General features: G+C 57.6%; 1 protein-coding gene across 1 annotated transcript; it reads right to left on the bottom strand.

The window, feature by feature from the left end:
* Positions 1 to 6,229: 6,229 nt before the first annotated feature.
* SSC4D (scavenger receptor cysteine rich family member with 4 domains) lies at positions 6,230 to 19,877 on the bottom strand. Its single transcript, XM_039389305.1, has 11 exons — positions 19,698 to 19,877; positions 14,148 to 14,183; positions 12,958 to 13,263; positions 11,936 to 12,007; positions 11,291 to 11,605; positions 10,303 to 10,383; positions 9,981 to 10,058; positions 9,039 to 9,350; positions 8,333 to 8,410; positions 7,394 to 7,739; positions 6,230 to 6,469 (listed from the first exon to the last, which is right to left on the bottom strand). The coding sequence occupies exons 2-10, from the start codon at positions 14,161 to 14,163 to the stop codon at positions 7,423 to 7,425; spliced, it is 1,575 nt and encodes a 524-aa protein (XP_039245239.1). The 5' UTR covers positions 14,164 to 14,183; positions 19,698 to 19,877; the 3' UTR covers positions 6,230 to 6,469; positions 7,394 to 7,422.
* Between the last annotated feature and the right edge of the window lie 893 nt (positions 19,878 to 20,770).

The raw sequence follows: 20,770 nt of genomic DNA, 5'->3' as shown, positions 1-20,770 counted from the left end.
CCCAGCCTGTCCCCACGCCACGGGATGTCACCACGGGGGCACTGCCACATCTGCCTCACCTTACACCGACAGTGACCCAGTGCTTGGGGTCCTGCGTGTCTTCAGCCAGTGGGTGGCAAAGCTGGGCAGAACAGGGGAGACAGGGTGGCATTCCCCTGGGCCACTGTGCTTCCCAGGCTCCTGCACAGCTCCAGGGCTCCCTGCCTGGGTGCTCACCCCAAGTCCTGCTGCCCAACTCCTGCTGCTTGAGTTACGCTGAGGAAGGTGCTGGCTGCCCAGGGAAGTAGTTTTGTGACTCTTGCAGTTGTGCTGGTGAAACACAAGCTGAGGAAATCTCTGTTTTCGATGTCCCCTTCCCTGAGGTTGCAGGAAAACAGTGCCCTCATGTCCTCCCTGCCTGAATCCTTGCTGGGCCAGACTGCCTGTCCCCAGCACCCCAACACCCCAGCACTGTGGCCCCTGGCCCCTTTTCCACCTTGTTGCCCTGAGCCTGGCTGTGTGACACAGCAAGGGAGGCATCCCAGGAGCAGGCCAAAGGTGTCCCCTCTCCCCTTGCACCCACCATCAGCCCTCCCCAGCCTCTCAGCTCGGTCCCAGCCCAGCACCCTCCACCCTGCCACACACCAGAGCAGGGGGGTCACACCAAACCCAAGGAAGGACCCCACCACCAACTCCTGGGTGAGCTCAGGGGTTCACCAGCCCTCCCTCAAACACCCCAGAGCCAGAACACTGCCTCACCTGGGGCAGGAGGTGGTGGAGGAGCCATGGCTGCTGGGGCTGATGCCACACTGAGGGTGCTTTGCAAGGAGCTCCTTCCCCCCGTCTGCAGAGCTGCCGTGCTTTGTACCCAGTCCTGGCCTTTCATCTCAGCCTTTCAAAGCACTTTCTGAGCCCGAATTAATTCTGCTGCAGCAGCTGCCCTCCCGTGCTGTTTAGCATAAGCCCTGCCATGAAGCGGGACTGCCCCTATCCCTCAGGGCTTCCAGGGATGTTTTTCCCTGGAACAACCTCAAGCCGGAGATGAGATGGGAAAACTCCCATCCCACCCTCCCCTTATCCCTAATACCCACTGAGAACTGCTGCAATGCCCATGCCACACCATCCTCCACTTGGAAAATCTCCCCACAGCCTTCCTCCCAGCCCCTGGGAAGATGCTCCCACATGGGATGTGTACCCATGGGAAGCCAGGATGCCCTGGAGTGGCTGGGTTGTCATAGCTCACCCTGGGTGCTGGTGGGGAGCTGGGAGGACCCGGGATGCAGGATCCCAGCGGGAAGGTGGGCCGGGACCAGGCAGGCATGCTGCTTCCCTGCGGGGCATTAATAATTAAGCAGGCGCGTCGGGCTCAGATGGCAGCTCTTATTTAAGGAGCCGATATAAATACCGCCCAGACGGCACTTATGGAGCACCTAAAAAAAGCCCTGGCTCTCTCAGTCCCTCCAGAAGCAGCTCTGAGCTCTGCAGGGCCAGTGGACAGCATCGGGCAGGGTGGTCACCAGCTGGGACAAGGTGCTCCAGGCTCTGAGCCTGAGAAGTGGCAACATCTGGGGCCAATCCTCCAGGCGCTGCTCGTGCCTCAGTTTCCCTCTGCAGCAGGGACCTTCCTCAACCTTTCTCCTGTGTGGTGACAAGGCACAAAGGGCAGGGCTGGATGCTGAGCCCTGTGTCCTGGGTTGGTGGCACTGGGTGAGAGGTGGTGGGGAGGGGTCTCTGACAACCCACTCCCCACCTCTCTGGTGCCAGGGGAAAGCCACCCTGTGTTCCAGTGGTTACCAATTGCCTTTTTGTGTTTGTGCTGGCAGTCAGTGGCCCCCTGGCCTTGCTGTCCCCCATGTCACAGCTACCCCGGGACACCCCTCTTGCACCAGGATCAGGGGCACTCATCCTCCAAGGACAGCCCCGTCCCTTTTTTAGAGACATCAGGATCCCCCCCCCAGAGCTGCTCAATCTCTACTGAAGGGCAGGGGGTTGAGGAGGTGTGAGGCAGATGGGGAACACTGACACAGCCATGACCTGGAGGGGCAGTGGGACCCCCCAGCCTGGGCATCACCCCCACACCAGCATCCTGTCCCTGCAGGAGAGGACAAGGAGCCGGAGGCGGGAGGGACAGGGCTGTCACAGCGAGCCGCTTGCTGCAGTCCTGCTCGCAGCTCTGCAGCGTGACTCAGCACAGCCTCACAGCTCCCAGCCCCACCACCACGGCCTCCTCCTCCAGCCTGGAGGGGGATACACACTTCCCACCTTGCCTCTGCCCTCCCACAGCCCCTGTCACCCCCAGAGCCACCCCACCGTTCTGCTCATCCCTGTCTATCCCCACCCCAGGACCACCAGCAGCTCCTCAAGCCTCAGCACAGGCAGGGACCCCCCCTCCAGGGGCAAGCTGGGGCTCTGAGCAATGTGGAGTGAGCTGAGTGTCACTCTGCCAGCACCCATCACCTCCACCATGGCCATGGATCTGGCTGGATCTGGCTCTGTGGGTCTCCGTGCCCAAAGCCCCAGTTCAGGATCTGGGGAGCATAGCACCAACTCCTGCTGTGGCACCTCTCCAGGTGCTGGGAGAAAGGATTTGGGGTGCTTTTTGCTGGGGGGATTGGAGTGAAAGAGATGCCGAGTCACATAGAAAAGTCTGGGGATTTTTAAAAGGATTTTTTTTGAGCCCCACTTCGGGGTGTTTAGAGCCTGCCAGGATCAGCTTCTCCCAGTATTTCTGTGCACATCCCCCCTGGCCATGCCCTGGAGGTTATCGGGAGGTGAGGAGGGTGGGCAGAGAAAGCAAGCAGCACTGAGGAGGATGACTGAGCACCTCTAACCACTCCCACATCCCCAGGCTCAAGGGCGCTTGCAGGGCAGGACCCCGCTGTCTGTGCTGTGCCCCCGGGGACAGCCCATCCACATCCCCATCCCCGGGATGGCAGACAACAGGGCATTTGGGGTTGTGTAGCCGGAGCACCCATCCTGCTGCATCCAGGGGGATGCAGATTGGATTAAACCAAGGGCCCAGCTGGCACGGAGCACCCGGGGAATGGCCAGACCCCCGCAGGGCAGCCAGCCCCTCACCCGCGGCATTGCTATGGGAAGCACCGCTGCCAGCAAATTGCTCTCCTGTCTCGCCCTCCAAACGGGAGCGGTGGCAGCGAGGCGGCAGCGAGTTGGCTTTCGCCAGCATTTCAGCAGCCCACGTGGGGTGGCTCCTGCCAGGGGAGAGAAGTAAAATTAAATATATATATATATATATATATAAAAAAGGCAAAGAGCGAGGAGGAGATGACGGATGGGAGGATTTGCAGCCGTGGCCGTTTGTCCTGGTGGAGGGAGCCCTGGATTCTGCAGGCACAAGGAACCTGCCGGTGCCCGTGGGCCATGGGCACGCATCCCCCAGCACGGCTCGGCACGGCACGGCACGGGGAGCAGCCGTCCCCGCGGTCCCCCCGCCGCCCCGCTGCCTTTGCCAGCCGACTAATTGCGCCAGTGACTTTGCAGTTCCCAAAATAGCTCCTGGCTCCGGCGGGTGACGTCAGCGGGAGCCGCGGCGGCAGGCCCGGCAGGAGCAGGGAAGGAGGACGCTGCCGGGCGTGGGGTGTGGTGAGCAGCTCCTGCACCCCACCACGGTCCCGCTGGGTGACCTTGGCACCGTGGGCCGTGATCCCAAGGGAGCGAGACTCGCAGTGCCGCAGGGATGCTGCGGGGAGTCCAAATCCTCATCCACCCCTTCGGAGGAGGTGGTCCAAGGATGTCCCTGCCCTGCATCCCTGCCACGTGGGTGCCCACATCCCCAGGACCTCTGGCCGCAGGGAGTGGGGCAGCCTGTTCAGAGGGGCAGATCTGCCCCTCGGTGCCCCCGTATGGTAAGGAATGCCCCCTCAACCAGGGCAGCTGGATGCCTGCAGCTGCCCAGGGGTGCCAAGGGGTGAGCCAGGGCCACCCTCACGATGCCCCTCCAGGGAAACTGAGGGATGCAGGAGGATGCAGAGGCAGCAGGGAGAGCAAGGGGGGCACAGCGAGCAGACAAACAGAGCAGAGCTCAAGGTCACCCAGGTGCTGCTGGACACAGCAGAGCCAGGGATGCTCCCCGGGCCAGGGCTGCCTCGGGCACTGACTCACCCTGCGCAGAACAGTGCCCAGCTCCTCCAGTTACAGGCACAGATGGGATTGCCTTAACAGGGCACAGTGGGTGACAGGACAGTCCTGAGAAAGCACCCCTGGGACTGGGCACACACACCCAGGCCCCTCCAACCATCCCTGCAGTCTTCCCCCTCTCCAAGCAAGGCATCCTCCATACCACTTCCCAGCCAGAAACACTGGCTTGTACTGGCCTCACACTGGTCCCAGAAAAGGATCCTCATCCCTCCCAGCACAGCCAGGCACAGCAATGTCTGCCCCAATTTCTGGGGACCAGAACTCCTGAGCCCCACACCAGCACTCAGCCAGAGGCTGGCTTATTATTCAAGAACACGGCAAAGTAATTAAAGCCTCCTCCATTTCCCCTTGCTCATTTGTGCTCCTTCAGCCTGGATTAATGGGTCTCCTCTCCCCAGCACAGACTCATTCCTTATTCCTAATAGTCCATAAATCCCAGCCCCAAAATAACCTCAGCTTTTGCCTGGGCCTGCTGAAATATTTATTCTCTCCTCCCTGCTACCCCCCACACCATCCCCTCTCCGGGGATGGGGAGAGGAGCTAATCAATGGGATCGACCGATGAGGAGCTGCAGCTGCTCTGGGCACCGGGAAACAGCTGATGTCGGCAAGAGGATAAGAGCTGGGCAGGAACCTCGGCTTATCCCGGCTCCCACGCAGCCGCTGCAGCCTGGCTGTGGTCCCAAGGCAGGATGCTCTCGCACCACCGGCATCCCCCGCGCCGGTACCCTGCTCCAGAGCATTCCCCGTGCTGATACCCAGCTCTAGAGCATCCCCTGTGCTGGTACCCTGCTCCAGAGCATTCCCTGTGCTGATACTCTGCTCCAGAGCATCCCCTGTGCTGATACCCTGCTCCAGAACCTTCCCTGTGCTGGTTCCCTGCTCCCACCCTGCCTGTCACTCCCTGCTCCCATGGAGATGATGTCCAGCTTGGCTGTGCAGTGTCTAGGGGGATCCCTGTGGATCCCAGCCCACTCCAAGCTGGCTGTGGGAGAAAAGGCTGGAAGACAAGGGAGGCAGCTGCTGTCTCTCCTGGCTGGAAACCCTTTGCTTGCTGGATTGCAGGTTGAGGAAGGGAGAAGCTCCAGGAGAGCAGGACCTGCTTTCCCAGCCCAAAGCCAAGAACAGCAGGGTGTTGGGTAACACCAAAACCCAGCCTGACTTTGCCGGCTCAAGGCACAGCCCTCAAGGAAAACAGGGAAAGCCCATCCAGCCTTACTCACCTTCCTCCCTGCAACACCCCAAGAGGCAGCAGCCTCCAGAGCAGCTCCTGGCCACCAGATCCCTCCCCAGCTCCCATAGCCATGGGGAGGGGTCGGCAAAGCTGGCAGAGCCCGCAGCACCCTCTGACCCATCCCCAGCTGGTGTGGGCTGCAGGGGGGCCTGGGGAGTGCCGGGGACTGCTCTGTTCCCCTCCTGCTCCCAGCAGGATCCAGGCATTACCCAGCTGTCCCGGAGGCAGAAGACAAGGAGGGGGGTGAGGGGGCAGCAGGGTGGGCAGTGGAGCATGCAGGACCTGGGAAAGGAGAGGTTTTATTCACACACCACCTCCCTGCCCTTTCCCAGGGCCCCAGCAAGCCCAAGTCGAGCTGCACTGCCACAGCCTGCCTGGAAGATGCTTCCATGCCTCAGTTTCCCTTCCATCCCCTCAGTGATGGAAATCTGGCCTGGGGGCAAAGTGCTGGAAAAGCTCTGCCCACAGGAAGTGGAGGAGAGGCAGCCAACATCAGCCTTAGCATGGGGCCAGGGCCACCCCACAGCCCACATGACTGCCAAATCCACTGGGAACAAACCCACGGCTGGAACCAACCCTGAGCCTGGTGCGGCTCAGGGCTGTACCCCCAGAGCTGGGGTGGGGAGGGGTCTAAGCTGGGCTCTCAGCTGGGTGGGAATCAAGGGATTTGCACCAATTTTTGGCAACAAGAGCTGAGCCTTCTCCTCCAGGTTTGGGACATTGCCTCTTCCCCAGATGTTTACTGCTGTCCAGGGCTTTGAGGGGGTGATGGGGAGACAAGTCAGGTCTCAGAGCACTTCCAAAGGGCTTTTATTTATTCACAAAACAAAACCAAACACATATAAGGAAAAATGGGAAAACCAAGAAGCCCGACCCAGGAATATACACAGTCTATTATTAACAAAAGGATTGCACAAACAGAGGAGTGAGTGCAGCAGAGGGAGCAGCTGGGACCTGCTCTGTGTTGCTGCACGAGCCCTTCCTCACCCTTACACCCCATCCATGAGAACACAGAGATCATTTTCCTGGTGTCCCATTAGGAATCAAACACTTGGTGGTGAAGGCAACTGATGCTGTAGGATGGGTCCTTCCACCTGAGCTGGGAGGGAAACAGCCTTTACCCCAAACGCATGGCACTGGGAAGAGACCGGGCTCTTGGGTCCCTTTCCTTGCTCTGGGAGGGGATTTGGGGTCTCCCCTATGGTTTTCCATCTGCTTGTGTCCTGTCTGCCAGCTCCCTGCCTGCCCTGGGCACCCTCACCTGCCCTGAGCATTATGGAGCTTATGGGACAGAGCAGTCAAAGCCAGCATGTCTGGATAGCACAGGATGGAGAAGGATGGTGAGGCTACAAGGAGCCCCATCCTTTCCCACTCCCCAAGGGATTTTTTGGGCAGGTACACAGGCTGTGCTGAAGCCCCCCAGGAAGGGAAATCTCAGCTGAGCTCTCCTAAAACCCCACAGAGTTTGCAGAAGAAACAGGGGAAATGGACATGAGGATTGCAGATGGCGTGAGATCCAATGCCTGCATTTCTGCTGCATGGAAATGAGGGAGGGATCGGTATTTCTGATACCAAAATGGGAAGAAAAAGCTGGTATTGGGATTTCTGAGAGGCTTTCAAAGCAAATTGCAGAACAGCAGCAACTCGCTGCAGAGCCACTGGAACATCCTGGTGGGATTTCAGCCCCCTTTTTACATTTTCTGAGTATAATCTAGCGTCATTTTCACAGCAGAAAGTCCATTTTTCTCTCCTCCTCTCTTAAAAGAAATGGCTGAAACCAACCAGATTTCACACCAAAAGCGGTTCTGTTTTTCCAGGGGGTGGTCTGGGGGAAAAAACCTTCAGCCAGTATTTCAGGAGCTGAGGAGAGCCCAGTCCTCACCCAGCTCTTCCCATCCTCAGAGCCCAAACACCCACAGCGGACTCAACCTGTGCCCTCGTGGGGTGAGTGGGGAAACTGGGGCAGAGAGTGGGTGTCAGGGTTCAGCCCCTCTTTGTGGGCATCACCCCTGTCCCCCCTTACCTGCGGGGGGGTCCCGGCGGGGCGGGCGGTCATAGGATGTCACAGACAGCACCGGCGTCCTCGGAGTGGTCGCAGTTGTGGACGTCCCAGCGGATGTGGGAGCAGCGCAGCAGCGAGGGCTCGTGGCCCTTGCACTTGAGGTTGTCGAGGAAGATGTAGCCCGTGCCCTGGCCGTACCGGGCCTCCCCCCAGGCTGCCATGGCGTGCCCGCAGCCCACCTGCCTGCACACCACCTTGGCGTCCCGCAGGTCCCAGGCGTCGTCGCACACCGTCCCCCACTGGGACAGGTAGAACATCTCCACGCGCCCCTCGCACCGGTGGCTGCCGTTCACCAGGCGCAGGGACCCTGCGGAGGGCACGGGGTGAGGCAGCCCCTGCCCGTGCCCATCCCGGTGCTGCGCCCCCCTCTCCACCACCTTGGAACAGCTCTGGTCTTTCCAAGGCTCTGCAGATGTTTGCTGGGGCCCGCAGCTCCCCCACTGCCTCCACACAGCCAGAATCACGGGGGGGTGACCAGCTGCCAGTACCTGGGTGACCCCCAGAGCATTGTGGTGGATGTTCAACTTGAAAGAATGGACAATAATTCTCTGTTCCTGGCTCAGCCCCTTTGATCCATCACCTCCCCTCCTCACCAACGTCCATCACCCAGTGGTCCATCACCTGAGGTCCATCGTCTCTTCTCCCATCCAAAATCCAACACTTAATGGTCCATCACCTGAGGTCTGTCACCTCTGCCTGAACCAACCTTGGTGGCACCAGGAGAGCCCATGACTTAATGGTGCCACTAGTTTTTCCCCCTCCTATGACCTGCTCCAGGTGGATGCTTCAGACACTGCCAAAGCCTGTGCCACTGCCCAAGCCACCTCCGTTTCCATGCTGTGCCAGTGTGGAGCATCCCCAGGGCTGGCACTGAGTCCCCAGTGACACCTCAGTACCTACCCTCCCTGGGACGAGTTGGGACCAACGTGGTGGTCGTAGCGGTGGCTTCTTGGAAATGGTCTCCAGCATCATCAGCACCTGGTGTGGTGGGGAAGGGGGGACTCAGGTGACTCAGGGGACACCTGACCCCAGGGCCAGGACAGAGCCCCCCAGCAGTGGTGTGGGATGGCTGGGGATGGATGCAGGGTCGTGTGGGGTGGGATGTGCAGTCACTGCACTTCCAGGGATGTGCACAAATGGAGACCAGAGATGATAGACACACTCCAGCCATCACCATGGTGAGCCACGGTACCAACTGCCATTGCTGTCCCCCATGGGCAGGAGGCCCCCCAGGGTCAGGTCAGAGCCCCCCAGCAGCAGCGTGGGATGGCTGGGGACTGATGCAGGGATGTGTGGGGTGGAATGTGCAGCCACTGCACTTCCAGGGAAGTGCACAGAGACCAGAGGTTGTATTCACATTCCAACCATCACCCGCACCACAGCACCGAGCACTGCTGCTGTCCTCCACAGGCAGGAGGAATCCCAGGGGCTCATTAATCACCCACTACCCCATTTTGGAGACCCCACTTCCCGCAGCCCCCCCCGAGCACAGCCAAAATCCTCCCTACACCCATTATCTCATTGATTTTCCACTCCACTGAGCTTCACTTCACTGGAGATCCCCCTTCTCCCAGCTGGCGGCCCCCAGGCTCTCCCCGACTCTCACCTCGGCAAATGACCCCGGCGTCCTCGTGGTGGCCGCAGTTGTGCTGCCCCCAGCCCAGGTGGAAGCAGTCGGCCAGGCGAGCCTCGCCGCCGCCGCATCCCACGTTATCCAGCAGGACGGGCCCGCTGCCGTAGCCGAAGGAGCCGAGGACGGTGGCGGCGAGGGCGGCCCCGCAGCCCAGCTGCCGGCACACCACCTGGGCGTCGGGGAAGTCCCAGTCGTCGTCGCAGACGGTGCCCCAGGTGCCGCGGTGCCGCACCTCCACCCGCCCGCGGCAGCTCCCGTTCCCGTTCGCCAGCCGCACGCCGCCACCTGCGTGGGGGCCCCGGCACAGGCACGACACCGGGGGGGACCAGGGCTCCACAGGGGGGTCCAGTGTCCCCTGCTGACCCTCCAGGGGTATGGGGTGAGCCCCCAGGGAACGTGGGGTGAGCGTCTGGGTTATGGGGTGACACATAGTGACGTGGGAGCAACCCCCTGGGGATGTGGGGCAAACCCCTAGGGACATGGATGCAACCCCCCCCAGGGATGTGGGACAAAACCCTGTGGGCATGGGGTGAGCCCCTGGGTTATGGGGTGACCCCTGGGGGCATGGGAGCAACCCTCCAGGAATGTGGGGCAAAACATTCAGGGCATGGGGTGATCCCCTGGGTTATAGGGTAACACATGGGGACATGGGTGCAACCCCCTGAGGATGTGGGGCAAAACCCTGCGGGTGTGGGGTGAGACCCTGGCCTATGGGGTGACCCTCGGGGACATAAGAGCATCCCCTGGGGGCATGGGGTGAGCCCTTGGGAGCATGGGGGGAAGCATGGGAATGTCAGCTGAGCCCCTGGGGACTAAGGGTGAGCCCTGTGGATGTGGGGTGAGCCCTGGGGATAGGGGGTGACCCCCCCGGGAACGGGTAGCCCCATGCAGAACTAGCAGCAGCTGCACACTTACTTTCCTGCTCGACAGTCAGGAGCATGGTGGTGACCACCTCAGTGGCCTGGGAGGGCTGGTCCCTGCCGTCTGTCACTGCTGGGACAAGCATGGGGACACACAGGCATTGGGTGGTCCAGATCCAGCACCCACTGCCCCTCTTCAGTCGGTGCCAGTGGCCACCAACACCAGAGCTGCCCCATGGCAAGCTACTGCCATGGGCAATGTCACTTCCAGAGTGTCACCCACGCGTGGCAGGACCCCAGGGTGACTATGTTGGGTCACAGCAGGACACAGAGGGCATGATGCCCCCCAACAAGACCCCAGCTGAGTGACTGCTGACCTGTGGCCGTGGCTGTGAGTGTCTCCTCAGAGTCCAGGGCCACTGAGGTGGTGAAGGATGTGATGGTGGACGTGTCCAGCCCTGCAGTGACACAGAGGGACAGAGGTGAAATGGCAGGAAGAAAGATGCACAGCTGTGAACGTCCTGACCGTGAGAGGCGAACCCGGGTGGTCGGACTCGATGACCTCAGAGGTCTTTGTCTTTTCTGACCTAGTTGATTCTGTGATTCTGTGAGTCTGGATGCTCCAGGGCAATGGGGATAAGGATGGACCATGTCCATCTGCACATTTCTGCTGCTCAGGTGCTTCTCCACCCCAGCCCAAGTGCTGGGGTCCCGCATGGGACCTTCTGCCTTATCCCCTACCCCTCTGAGCAGAGGCTGTTCATGGTGATGCCATCAGCTCACTGCCCAGGGGAGGTGCCAGAGGGGATGGGGATGTTTAAGGAGGAAAGGACCAGCCTGAGAAAATTGTCCCTTTTCTCCTGCATCAGCCTCTTTGTCCCCTAATAGCAGGAAAGGGAAAGCACTGGCACTTACTGCTCCCGTCATTAGCCATGATAATGAGGGAATTCAGGGGGATTATTAACATTATAAACAGTAATCAGCGGAGAATGGCAGAAATGCATCATTTCAGGAGGGGAAGGGGAGGCAGGCTGGGCCTGGCATCGTGCCCGGCCCCTGGCAGCCGCTTACTCATTCCGGACTTGGGCAGCTTGTTTTCCAGCCAGCAGAGCAGGGAAGTGGCAGAAGGAAATGGCAGGATGGCAGATGCATTTCCCCTGCAAATCACCACTCCAGCCATGTCCCAGTCTCTCTGTGCAGTGTTGCATCCTGCTCCAGACCACCAGGATGACGGCAGATAAGGAGCAAGGATGTTCCTACAGCACCAAAGACTGGTCCCTGGCCAACCCTGGGCACCTCAGCATCTCTCTGAGGCCATTTCTCCTCAGAGACTGGAAAGTCCCTGGTTTTTCCCTGCCCTGGTACCTGCACAGATGACCCCGGCGTCCTCGTGGTGGCCACAGTTGTGGATGCCCCAGCCGAGGCTGTAGCAGGCGGAGAGGAAGGGCTCGCTGCCATCACAGTTGACGTTGTCCAGGAGGATGCGCCCTGTCCCATAGCCAAAGTAGGCATTGCTCTTGTAATCCAGGGCCTGCCCACAGCCCAGCTGCTTGCAGACCACGCTGGCATCACTCAGGCCCCAGTCGTCGTCGCAGACGGTGCCCCAGTTCCCGCGGTAGAAGATCTCCACCCGCCCCTGGCAGGTGTCGGGCCCGCTCACCAGGCGGATGCTGCCGTCACCTGGAGGGTGGCAGCACGTGGTGAGAAGGATGTTGTGTCCCTGCAAACGGCACAGGGATGCCACCGAGCCTGGAAATGGCAGTGCCCGTGATGGCAAAGAAACTGAGTGAGAAAGAGCGGGGAAAGGGTGGTGCTTTAGGGAAATACAGCTTGGGAGCCTTGGAAAGCTCTGGGATAGGGTTTGGCCATGGCCAGCACAATGATAGATCCCCAGGGTTCTGCCCCTCGGAGCTGGAGAGTTGGGGGGCTCAAGAGGGGCAGCAGGTGATGGTGGGGGACACTGCCCTCAGCCAGGATGTCCCCCCTGCAAGCAGCACTCAAGCAGCTTACTTTCCCCATCCTGTACCGGGGCTGTGAGGGTCCTGGTGGTCGGTCCTTCGCTGGCTTGCGTGGGTGAGAACTCTGCAAAGGGAAGCAGAGAGGTGGCACCTGCTCCTGCTCCACCATGAAGCTGGAGGGATCCCTCCCACCCCACTGCTCCAGGAGGATTTGCACCAAACTAGCCCCAAGAGGGAAATAAAGAGGGTTTGCAGCTGCACTGCCCTGCCCAGAGCTCTCTGCCAAGGGCTCAAGCCACTTCTCTGCCCTCAGACCCACCTCCCCTACCTTCTTCTTCACCCCTTCCACCTCTCCTCTCCAGCAGTGCCCTGGCTCAGTTTCTTGCTCAGTCCATGACCTCTGTTCTCTGGTCCAACCCACCAGCCAACCCATCATCTCTGCCTTTCCATCCTTCCTTTTCCAAGCCCTACTTCTGGAGGACACAGGGATTCACTGAGCAGCTGCTCTGGGTCTGCACAGCCTCACATTCAGTGCTCACTGATGCCTGGCTGATGAGCAAACCCTGAGTAGCTACACAGGAGGAAAGTGTGTGGGGTACATAGGGGTCGGCACGGAGTTGTTCCACTTTCACTTGCCAAGTTCAAACACTTTCCACTGCTTTTCTCACCTTTAGGAACATTTTCCTACTGAAAAGCTCAGCAATTTAAAGAAAGACAAGTCAAAAGGGGTAAGAGCAGTGGGGCAGCGACTGACTCAGAGGCTGAAACGTGGGTGGGCATGTGCTCTTTCCCCAAGGATTGTGCTGGAGAGGTCGCAAAGTCCCTGAGCTGGGAGTGAAAAGAAACACAAAACAGGCTGGTCACCTTATGGCACCAGCATGTGGAGCTGGGAGGTGACCTGGATTGAGGAAAGAGGTGGAGGGGGGATGCAGAGGAGGCTTGGCTGACCCGGGATCATAAGAACAGAGGCTGGGATATGACTCGGGCTCTACCAAAGCATCTGCACCCCCCAAGGCTTGCAGCCCCCCAGGAGCTCCCTGCTCTCCTTGCCCCCAGGGAACCCAACCTCACTACCATTGCACACGACAGCCACGTCCTCGTAGTGGTAGCAGTTGTGGATGCCCCAGCCGTGGCTCCAGCACTCGCTCAGAGCTGCCTCCCAGCCCTTGCAGTCCACGTTGTCCAGGAAGATGGGCCCGCTCCCCTGGCCGAAGGTCATGGCAGCCGGGAGGGTGATGGCGTGGCCGCAGCCCAGCTGGCGACACACCACGTTGGCATCCACGATGTCCCAGTCGTCGTCGCAGACCGTCCCCCAGGAGCCGTTGTAGAGGATCTCCACCCGCCCCTGGCACCGGCTGGGCCCGTTGGAGAGACGGATCTCTGGGAGGACGAGCAGAGGGAGGTCCCTTAGCAGGCAACAGGCCACGAGGTGACAAACACTCAGGGGGAGCAAAACTATTCTAAATCCCTGCTCCTTAAATAAAATGGTGACTCTTCCCTGTATCACAGGGCTTGGTGCTGCCCACCTGGTGGTGGGACATTGGGCTTCCCTTCATCTGCTGGAAGCAGAGGACATGGAGACTCAACATATCTCAATACAAGTGAGATGCACCAACATCAAGGCTGGGTTGGACAGGGCTTTGACCCACGTGGTTTAGTGGAAGGTGTCCCTGCCCATGTCATGTTGGGGTTGGAACAAGGTGGGATTTAAGGTCCCTTCCAACCCAAACCATTGTGTGACTCTATGATCATGCCATCATTTCACCTCCTAAAGGGCAATAACCCAACAGGAGAAGAGGAAAGCAGATGTGAGGCACCCATGTGTAGACATACAATGGGTGACAAGTGACGAGGTGCAATTAGCAAACTCTTATGAGCCTCAACGAACAGATCCAGAGTTGATCCCACGTGGGAGTCGGTAGGATGGAGATGATCCCTCAAGCTGCTGGTGACAGGGAGCAGGCATAGAAGTGCTCCTGGCCTGCCACGTCAAGGGAATTATTTGCTTGTGTGTGATGCATGGCACAGGGACAGGGACTCAGCAGGAGGTGGCAAAATTCCCCTCTCAGGATAATAAGTGGAACAGGGATAATAAAGAAACTCTATTTCCTTTCTGTAAAACAAATTTAGCTTCTTGCTGCTTTTTATTCCAAACCAATATGCTTCCTTTTTGAAATTCCCCAAATCCTTTTTTTTTTTTTTTAACCAAAAAAATGCATGTTTCAACTTCCTGGAGAAAAGTGATTTTAAGAGAAGAATCTCACCTGGGAATTGCAACATCTCGGGCTCGGAGGTGGTGCCTGTAAGGGAGAAGAGAAGGGATCAGCTCTCCCCAGCCCTTGAAGCATGGGGAGCTCAAAGGATGATGGCAGCAGGGATGGGGTGGGCATGGTGGGGGACCCGACAGCCCCTGGACCCTTTCCTTTCCTGCAAAGGCCTGAGGTTTGTAGGGGAAAAATTAAACACCTTTTCTCAGGGCATCAGTTCATCTGCTTCACAGTGGGGGAAACTGAGGCAGCATGTGGGTGACTGTGGCTCTGCGGTGGGACTGTGCTTGAAGCACTGGGTGACACACACTGAAGAGCCCAGTGGCCAGCAGCAGCCACCCCAGGTGGGTCCTGCCTTGAGTCAGGCCTTGGGGATCTTCATATCAATCCATGGCTCCATTCATGAGTTGCTGCAGGCCCTGGGCAGCTCCTGCATGCCCCTACCCTGTGCCCCATGGAAAAGTTGAGTGGTGAGTTGGGGATGAGGAAAACCCATCCTGCCTGCCTTGAGAAACCCACTGGAGATCTCCTGATGGAAGATGCTGTGCCCTGTGTGCATTTTAATTGATTTTTTCTTTTTTTTTTTTTTTTCTCCCAACAAAGTCTGCTTTTTGCAAGCTCCATAATTACGTGCAAGCACCAACACACCTATTGATGGGGTGCATCCACCTTAGGGGGTGAGCAAGCAGCCTCCAGAGGGAACTGAATGTTTGCAGGATGCATTTACATTCCAGCCAGCTGGGTTTGAATGAGGGCTCTGGAAGTGCCCTGCCAGCAGCCCCACACTCAGGGTCTGGATGCTCAGGGAAGGGCTAAGGGAAAGCTGAAACTCCTCCTGGCAGCCTGCTCCTCCCACTGGGCTGGGCCCCCCTCCCACAATTTGGGCATTTATTTGGGCACAAAAACTCTCTCAGCCCCAGTGCTGAGTGATGTGGGGTCCCCCCTGGGATGCTGCCAGCATGGGGCACTGAGAGCTTGTCCAGGAGGTCACAGCAGCATGATCCAGGGGACAGTGGATGGGAACGAGTGGCTGGACCTTGTGGACATCCCTGTCACTGCCCACTGGGTACCCACTGGGTACCCTGGGAGTTCACAAGCTCTTGGCAGATGCCAGAGCCCAGCACAGATTCCTTGGCCATCTGAGGCACCTCAGGCTTGAGGCTGTGGCTGCACAGCCCTCTCCCATGGGTGACACCTTCCAAAACCCTTCCAAACCTAGTGGAAGGTGTCCCTGCCCATGGCAGGCGGTTTGGAATGAGAGGAGCTGTAAGATTTTTTCCAAGCTGAACCGCCCCGTGATTCTGTGATGCCTCCATGCTAATTACAGCACCCAAGGGCTCATCAACGCCCATGGTGGCTCCGTGGCCTCTTTTCCTCACCCTGCCTTGGACCAGCCCTGTCCTGCTTCACGCTCAGCCCACGAGCAATGACGTGAAGGTCAATCCCAGCCGCTCCGGAGGCGGATGTCACCACCGTGAGAGGCAGCGTGAGCCTGGGGGGACAGTTGAGCAGATGAACCCACCTCCCTTTTCCTTGCTAGGACGTTGCCTGGGAGACCATTAAGTCAGCCAGAAAACAGGGCTGTCAAAGAAAGACCTAGAAGCCCCAAGAGAAACGAGAATAAGGCAACTGTCGAGATGTATCCATGAGTTAGCAGGGATGCTGCCCGTAGCTGGGATGAACATCAGCAACCAGGGAGCTCCAGCCCTGGTCGGGCATTCCTGCCCTCCCCAGCTGGACCAGGCAGGCTGGAAAGGGATGCTGTGATACCAGCAAGAAGTGGGAGTTACGCAGGCAAGACCAAGGGAGCAGAGAGGCTCTAAAGGAGAGAACAGGGAAGGACATGGCAGCCCTGTGGGCTGGAAAACAGGAGAGAGAGATTATTCAGCTCACCTCTGCACCAAAAATGTGGAGATGTGAGCGTTTCTAGGAAGAGCGTTTCATCCTGGTTTGTATTGATTTTTAACACCTAGTCCACTCCAGTGCCGAAGAAGCAGTGGATGAAAAGACATTGATAAATATTCATTTCCCTTTAAGTCAAAATCAAAGCTCTGAAATATTCATTTAAGAGCATCCTCCAGCAAAGTCAGGAGAGATCTGAAAAAAATATGCCTGGTGTGTCTACCATAATGAGGAACGAGGGGAAAACGGTATCCTTTGAGAACAGAGAGAGAGAGGGCCCTCGGTGTTCCTCTGATCCGGCTTCACAAAGCCAAAAGAAAAAGGGAAATTGCTCGAGTAAACACCGGTGCTAAACAAAACCACCAAATGGGAGGACAAATCGCCCTTAGTTAGCGACTAATCTCTGCCCATTAATGAAGAGAACCGGGAGAACCGGGAGAGCCTGGCGGTGCAGGGGACAGCGGCAGAGCCACCGGGGTCCCCTCAAGATCCCCACATGTCGAGTGTGGGCGCCGGGGCTGCCACAGCAGCTCGGGAGGGGACGGGAAGCTCCCGCTGAGGGAGTGGGAAGGCAAAACCTGATTTGCCTCAATTAGGGTGTCTGACTACATCTGAATTCTCAGTTTTCTGGCTGGCTGTGCCTTGGCACGGGTTTGTTGAGGTAGGAATGTGTTACCCACCGCCTGGCTGTAATCACACGGATCCAGTCACACCGGGATAACTGTGCTGCCTCAGCACCTGCGCAGACCCTCGTTCCAAAGCTGGAATGGCTTTTCCCAGTTCGATTAAAATGCTTCCCAGCCTGACTGGACAGTGCCTGCCAGGAGTGAGTCGGACCATTGTCCTGAGGGAATGGGTGCACATTCCACCCCTCGCTTCGGCAGGATCAGTCCCACAGGTCCTGTGGAGCAACCCCAGGAGCATCCTTTGGCCATAAGCATCTTCCCATCGGTGCTGGACCTGCTCCCTCCATCCCTGTGCACCCTCAGTGCTGCTGGGGACACCATGCCAATCCTGCCCATGGAGAAAATCTGCCCACAAATCTGAGAGCCGGAGGGAGATCGCGGGTGCCTAAAACCCCTCCCACCGCCCAACGCGGAGCTCACCGGTGGGGCTGAGAAGGAGAAAGAGGAGGAGGAGCATGGCTGGCATCAAGGAAAGGGGCAGCACCGCGATGTCCGGCCCCCCTGTGCCGTGCCGGGTGGCCAGACAGGGCCCAGGTGTCATTGCTGCACGACAGTCCTGCCGCAGACAGGTATCCAGAGGAGGTTGTCCCTGAAACATGCAGACAGCAGTTAGTGGTGATGGCCAGAAGAACCTGTGCCCACCAAGGACCATGCAGGACCTCTGAACGCGTCCCTCTTCGGTATTGCCAGGAGCAGTGACCAGGAGACACGTGAAAAGTAATTCTAGTTGGATTTATTGAGAACAAGAGGTAATTTTTTGAGTGGCAAGATGAAGCTGAAAGGGCCACATCCCACCCGCAAAAGGAAACTGGAAGCCAGAGGCCTCTATTGTCTCTGCTCTTTGTCATCCTGTGAGAAAAAAAAAGCAGGGACAGGCATTTCTGTGGGAAGACAGTAATTTCTGGGGTCTGTAGGACAGCCTGATTCACCTGGGGGATTGAGATGCAAACTCCACGGGGGTAAGATGGAAAGCAAACAGAAATGTCAGCAGAAAACAGGGAAGAGATTAAATATCATAAGATTCCATTTCCCCTTCATTTACTGCTCCCTGCAGGAATCACTGCCGAAGGGATGGATTTCTAGCTCTGTTTCACTCACAGACTGTTCGGGAGGGGGATGGGGGCTGGTCCTGCTGGCCGCGACACCTCCGGGAGCCCAGACCCTCATCCCAGCGGTGCCAGCAGTAGGCCTGACGGCAGCGTGTGCTGGTGGAGCAGTGCCATCGTGAGGATGCTCTCACACACAAAGCCAGGCTCTCAGGCTCAGCTCAGCCGAGACCTCAGATTAGTCCCTCCAGCCTGCACGAGGCACGCCACCTCCTTAAGGGATGCACACCAGCTACTGTCATCTACTGATGGTCAAAAACCTGGGAAAGGACATTGAAATCCACTGTATCAATGACCAAACCCTCCCTCCCATGGAAACCCCTCCTCCAGCCTTTTCCTGCTCCTGGTTTTCCATGCACAGGATGAGAAGAGCTCCCAGGTGGGATCATGTGCTGGTGTCCAGCCAGCCAAGGTCCCTTAAGATCGTGGGTTGAATGGGCTCCAGAGCCTCCAGATCAAGGCTTTGTTGCCTGCACCAGAGAGAGATGATGGTGGACCAAGGGTTTTTATGTGCACCAGCCCGAGGTGATGGAGGTGCAGGACGGAGCCTCCGCGGATGAGACAGGGCCCCGTTACTCCTCCCTGGTCTCTCTCTCAGCTCCCGCTGCCCAGAGGAGGAGACCCGCCAACAGACAGACGGCTCAGTGACGGGGGATGAAAACCAATCTGCTCGCTGAGGTGGTGGCTTTCAATACTCCATTCATCCCTCCTGCAGCGCCGAATAATGTCGCCTTTTGTCCCGCCGGCCCTCCCCGCCCTCCGGAGGGGCAGGGCTGACAGACGGCCCCTCCGCCGCCCTGCCCCGGCCAAACCCCGGCATCGCGTCCTGCTCGCAGGGACGTTGTCATCGCCGGCCACTTTTGTGCCGGAGCCAGCGCGTTCCTGCTCCCTGGAAGGGTGGCAGCGGGTTTTAACCACTGCGGTGCTGTGCCACGGCCGACCCCAGAGAGGGAAAACCTGATTTGCCTTCTCTGTCCCTTGCTCTTCCACCTGCTTCTCCATCCTCACCCCAATGCTCAGGGTTCAGCTACGAACAGAACCCCCTTCCTTGCATCCAGGGATGTTGGGGCCCTTTCAGAATGTCTATAGATTAAAAACTACTTTTAAGCCATAATTAGTCATTGTGGCACTGCAGCAAAGCAAAATATCCCTTTTAACATTGCCCAGAGAAGCTGTGGCTGCCCCATCCCTGGAAGTCTCCAAGGCCACACTGGATGGGGCTTGGATCAACCTGGGCTAGTGGAAGGTGTCCCTGCCCATGGCAGGGTGGAACGAGATGAGCTTTAAGGTCCCTTCCAACCCAAACCCCTCTGTGATTCTGTGAGGATTCTATGATTTAAAGGGTTGCTGAATGTGGGTTTCTGGAAGTCCTTTCAAACTGAGGTCCTGCAAGCTGTCAGGTGTCCTGTAAAAGCACTTCCCATCATGCACCCTATGGAAGGAGCAGCAAACCCCACATCACCCCCATCCTGCACAAGCACTGCCCACTGGGGCTGCTGTGAAACTCCCAGGGGAAGACCAGGGCTCCAATGTGGGGCACAGAAAGTCCCTGCTTTCACCCCAAATAATTCACCACAGCAGACACACTGTCCCCCACCAGCATTTTACCCACAATGAAAACTCCCTCCTCCCACCTGGACGTGAGACCGCAGAGGTCCTTCAGTCCCCTTTGGTTCCTTCTGTACCCCTTGGCCACAGCTGGAATGAGCCCCTGCTCTCTATTTGTCACTTCTACTTTTTAATACTCAAGTAACTCCAGGAGAAATCACAGTCTTTCATCCACCACCACCCCACCAGATCATTATTTGTAATTACCACCCTGACCTAAAAAAAAGCATCATAAATCCACATACCTGTTTGATAATTTCTCTCCAGTATAAAAGAGGGTATATCAAATCCCAGAAATATCTATTCTCTTTTGAAATAAAGGAAAGAGATGGCTATTTATAAAAAAATTTAAAAATAATGGTTGAAATTAGTATTCCCAGTAAGAGGTGATGGGGATAAGGCAGGAATTTTTTCTTTAGGTGAGATCTTGTTTAAAAAATTTTAAAAAATAATAAAAGGAGAAGAAAAAGGATCTCATCCATCAACAGAACAGCTCCAGCCCGTCATCTCTTTGCACCTTTGGGGTGGCTGCTGCTGGGTTACAGCGGGATGGCAGCCCTGCATCCCATCCTGGGGCAGGTCATTCCAAAAGCAAAGGAGAAAGAGAGGGAGGAGGAGAGGGAAGAAGAGGAAGAAGAAGGAGCGAGAAGGAAAGAGAGGGAAGACCGCTAAGGAGACATGGCGGGGAGGGAATGGCTCGGGTTTCAGGGAGGCAGGCAGGGACACATCCTTAAATTGGGTGCTGGCAGAGCCTGGGTTACGCCTCAGGGGAAGGGAGAAGCTTTTTCAGAGGATTTGGGCTTTTCAGCTCCTTCCCACCTCCCTCCTCAGCTGTCTGAGTGCCCACCTGGAGAGGAAGTCAGCAACAACCATCTGGCTGGAAATATTTCTGTCGATGCCTGAGCCAGCACTGGGATGCAACGGGAGGGGACAGTCCCAACATCTTGCCCCTCCTGAGGGATTTGGGAACCTGCTCCTCAGACAAACCATGGTCCTCCCTGCCTGTTCCTGGGCAAGAAGTTACCTTTAGAGGTCCTTTTTTTCAGGATTTTTCCTGCCTGGCCATCCAAGGCAGCTCTGCTGAGGACGTTAGAGGGACCTGCCATGTCCTTGCTCTCTTAGCCTGCAGTGAAGGATGTTCTGTGCTGGAAACCTTTCCCATCCACCTCCACCACCTCCTGCTCTACACATTCCTGTTGTCTCCTTCAGCTGCCAACCGGGGCATCTCTTTGTTTTAAAAGGAATTGTGTGCATTTAATAATTTCTAGCCATTATAGCCTTTTAACCGTTTTAACCATCATTGCAAGTAAAAGTCGAG

Source organism: Pipra filicauda, unplaced genomic scaffold, assembly GCF_003945595.2.
Source record: "Pipra filicauda isolate LSUMZ 115617 unplaced genomic scaffold, ASM394559v2 scaffold71_size5581439_pilon, whole genome shotgun sequence".
Classification (NCBI taxonomy): Eukaryota; Metazoa; Chordata; class Aves; order Passeriformes; family Pipridae; genus Pipra; species Pipra filicauda.
This window is presented reverse-complemented; position numbering and strand designations above follow the sequence as displayed.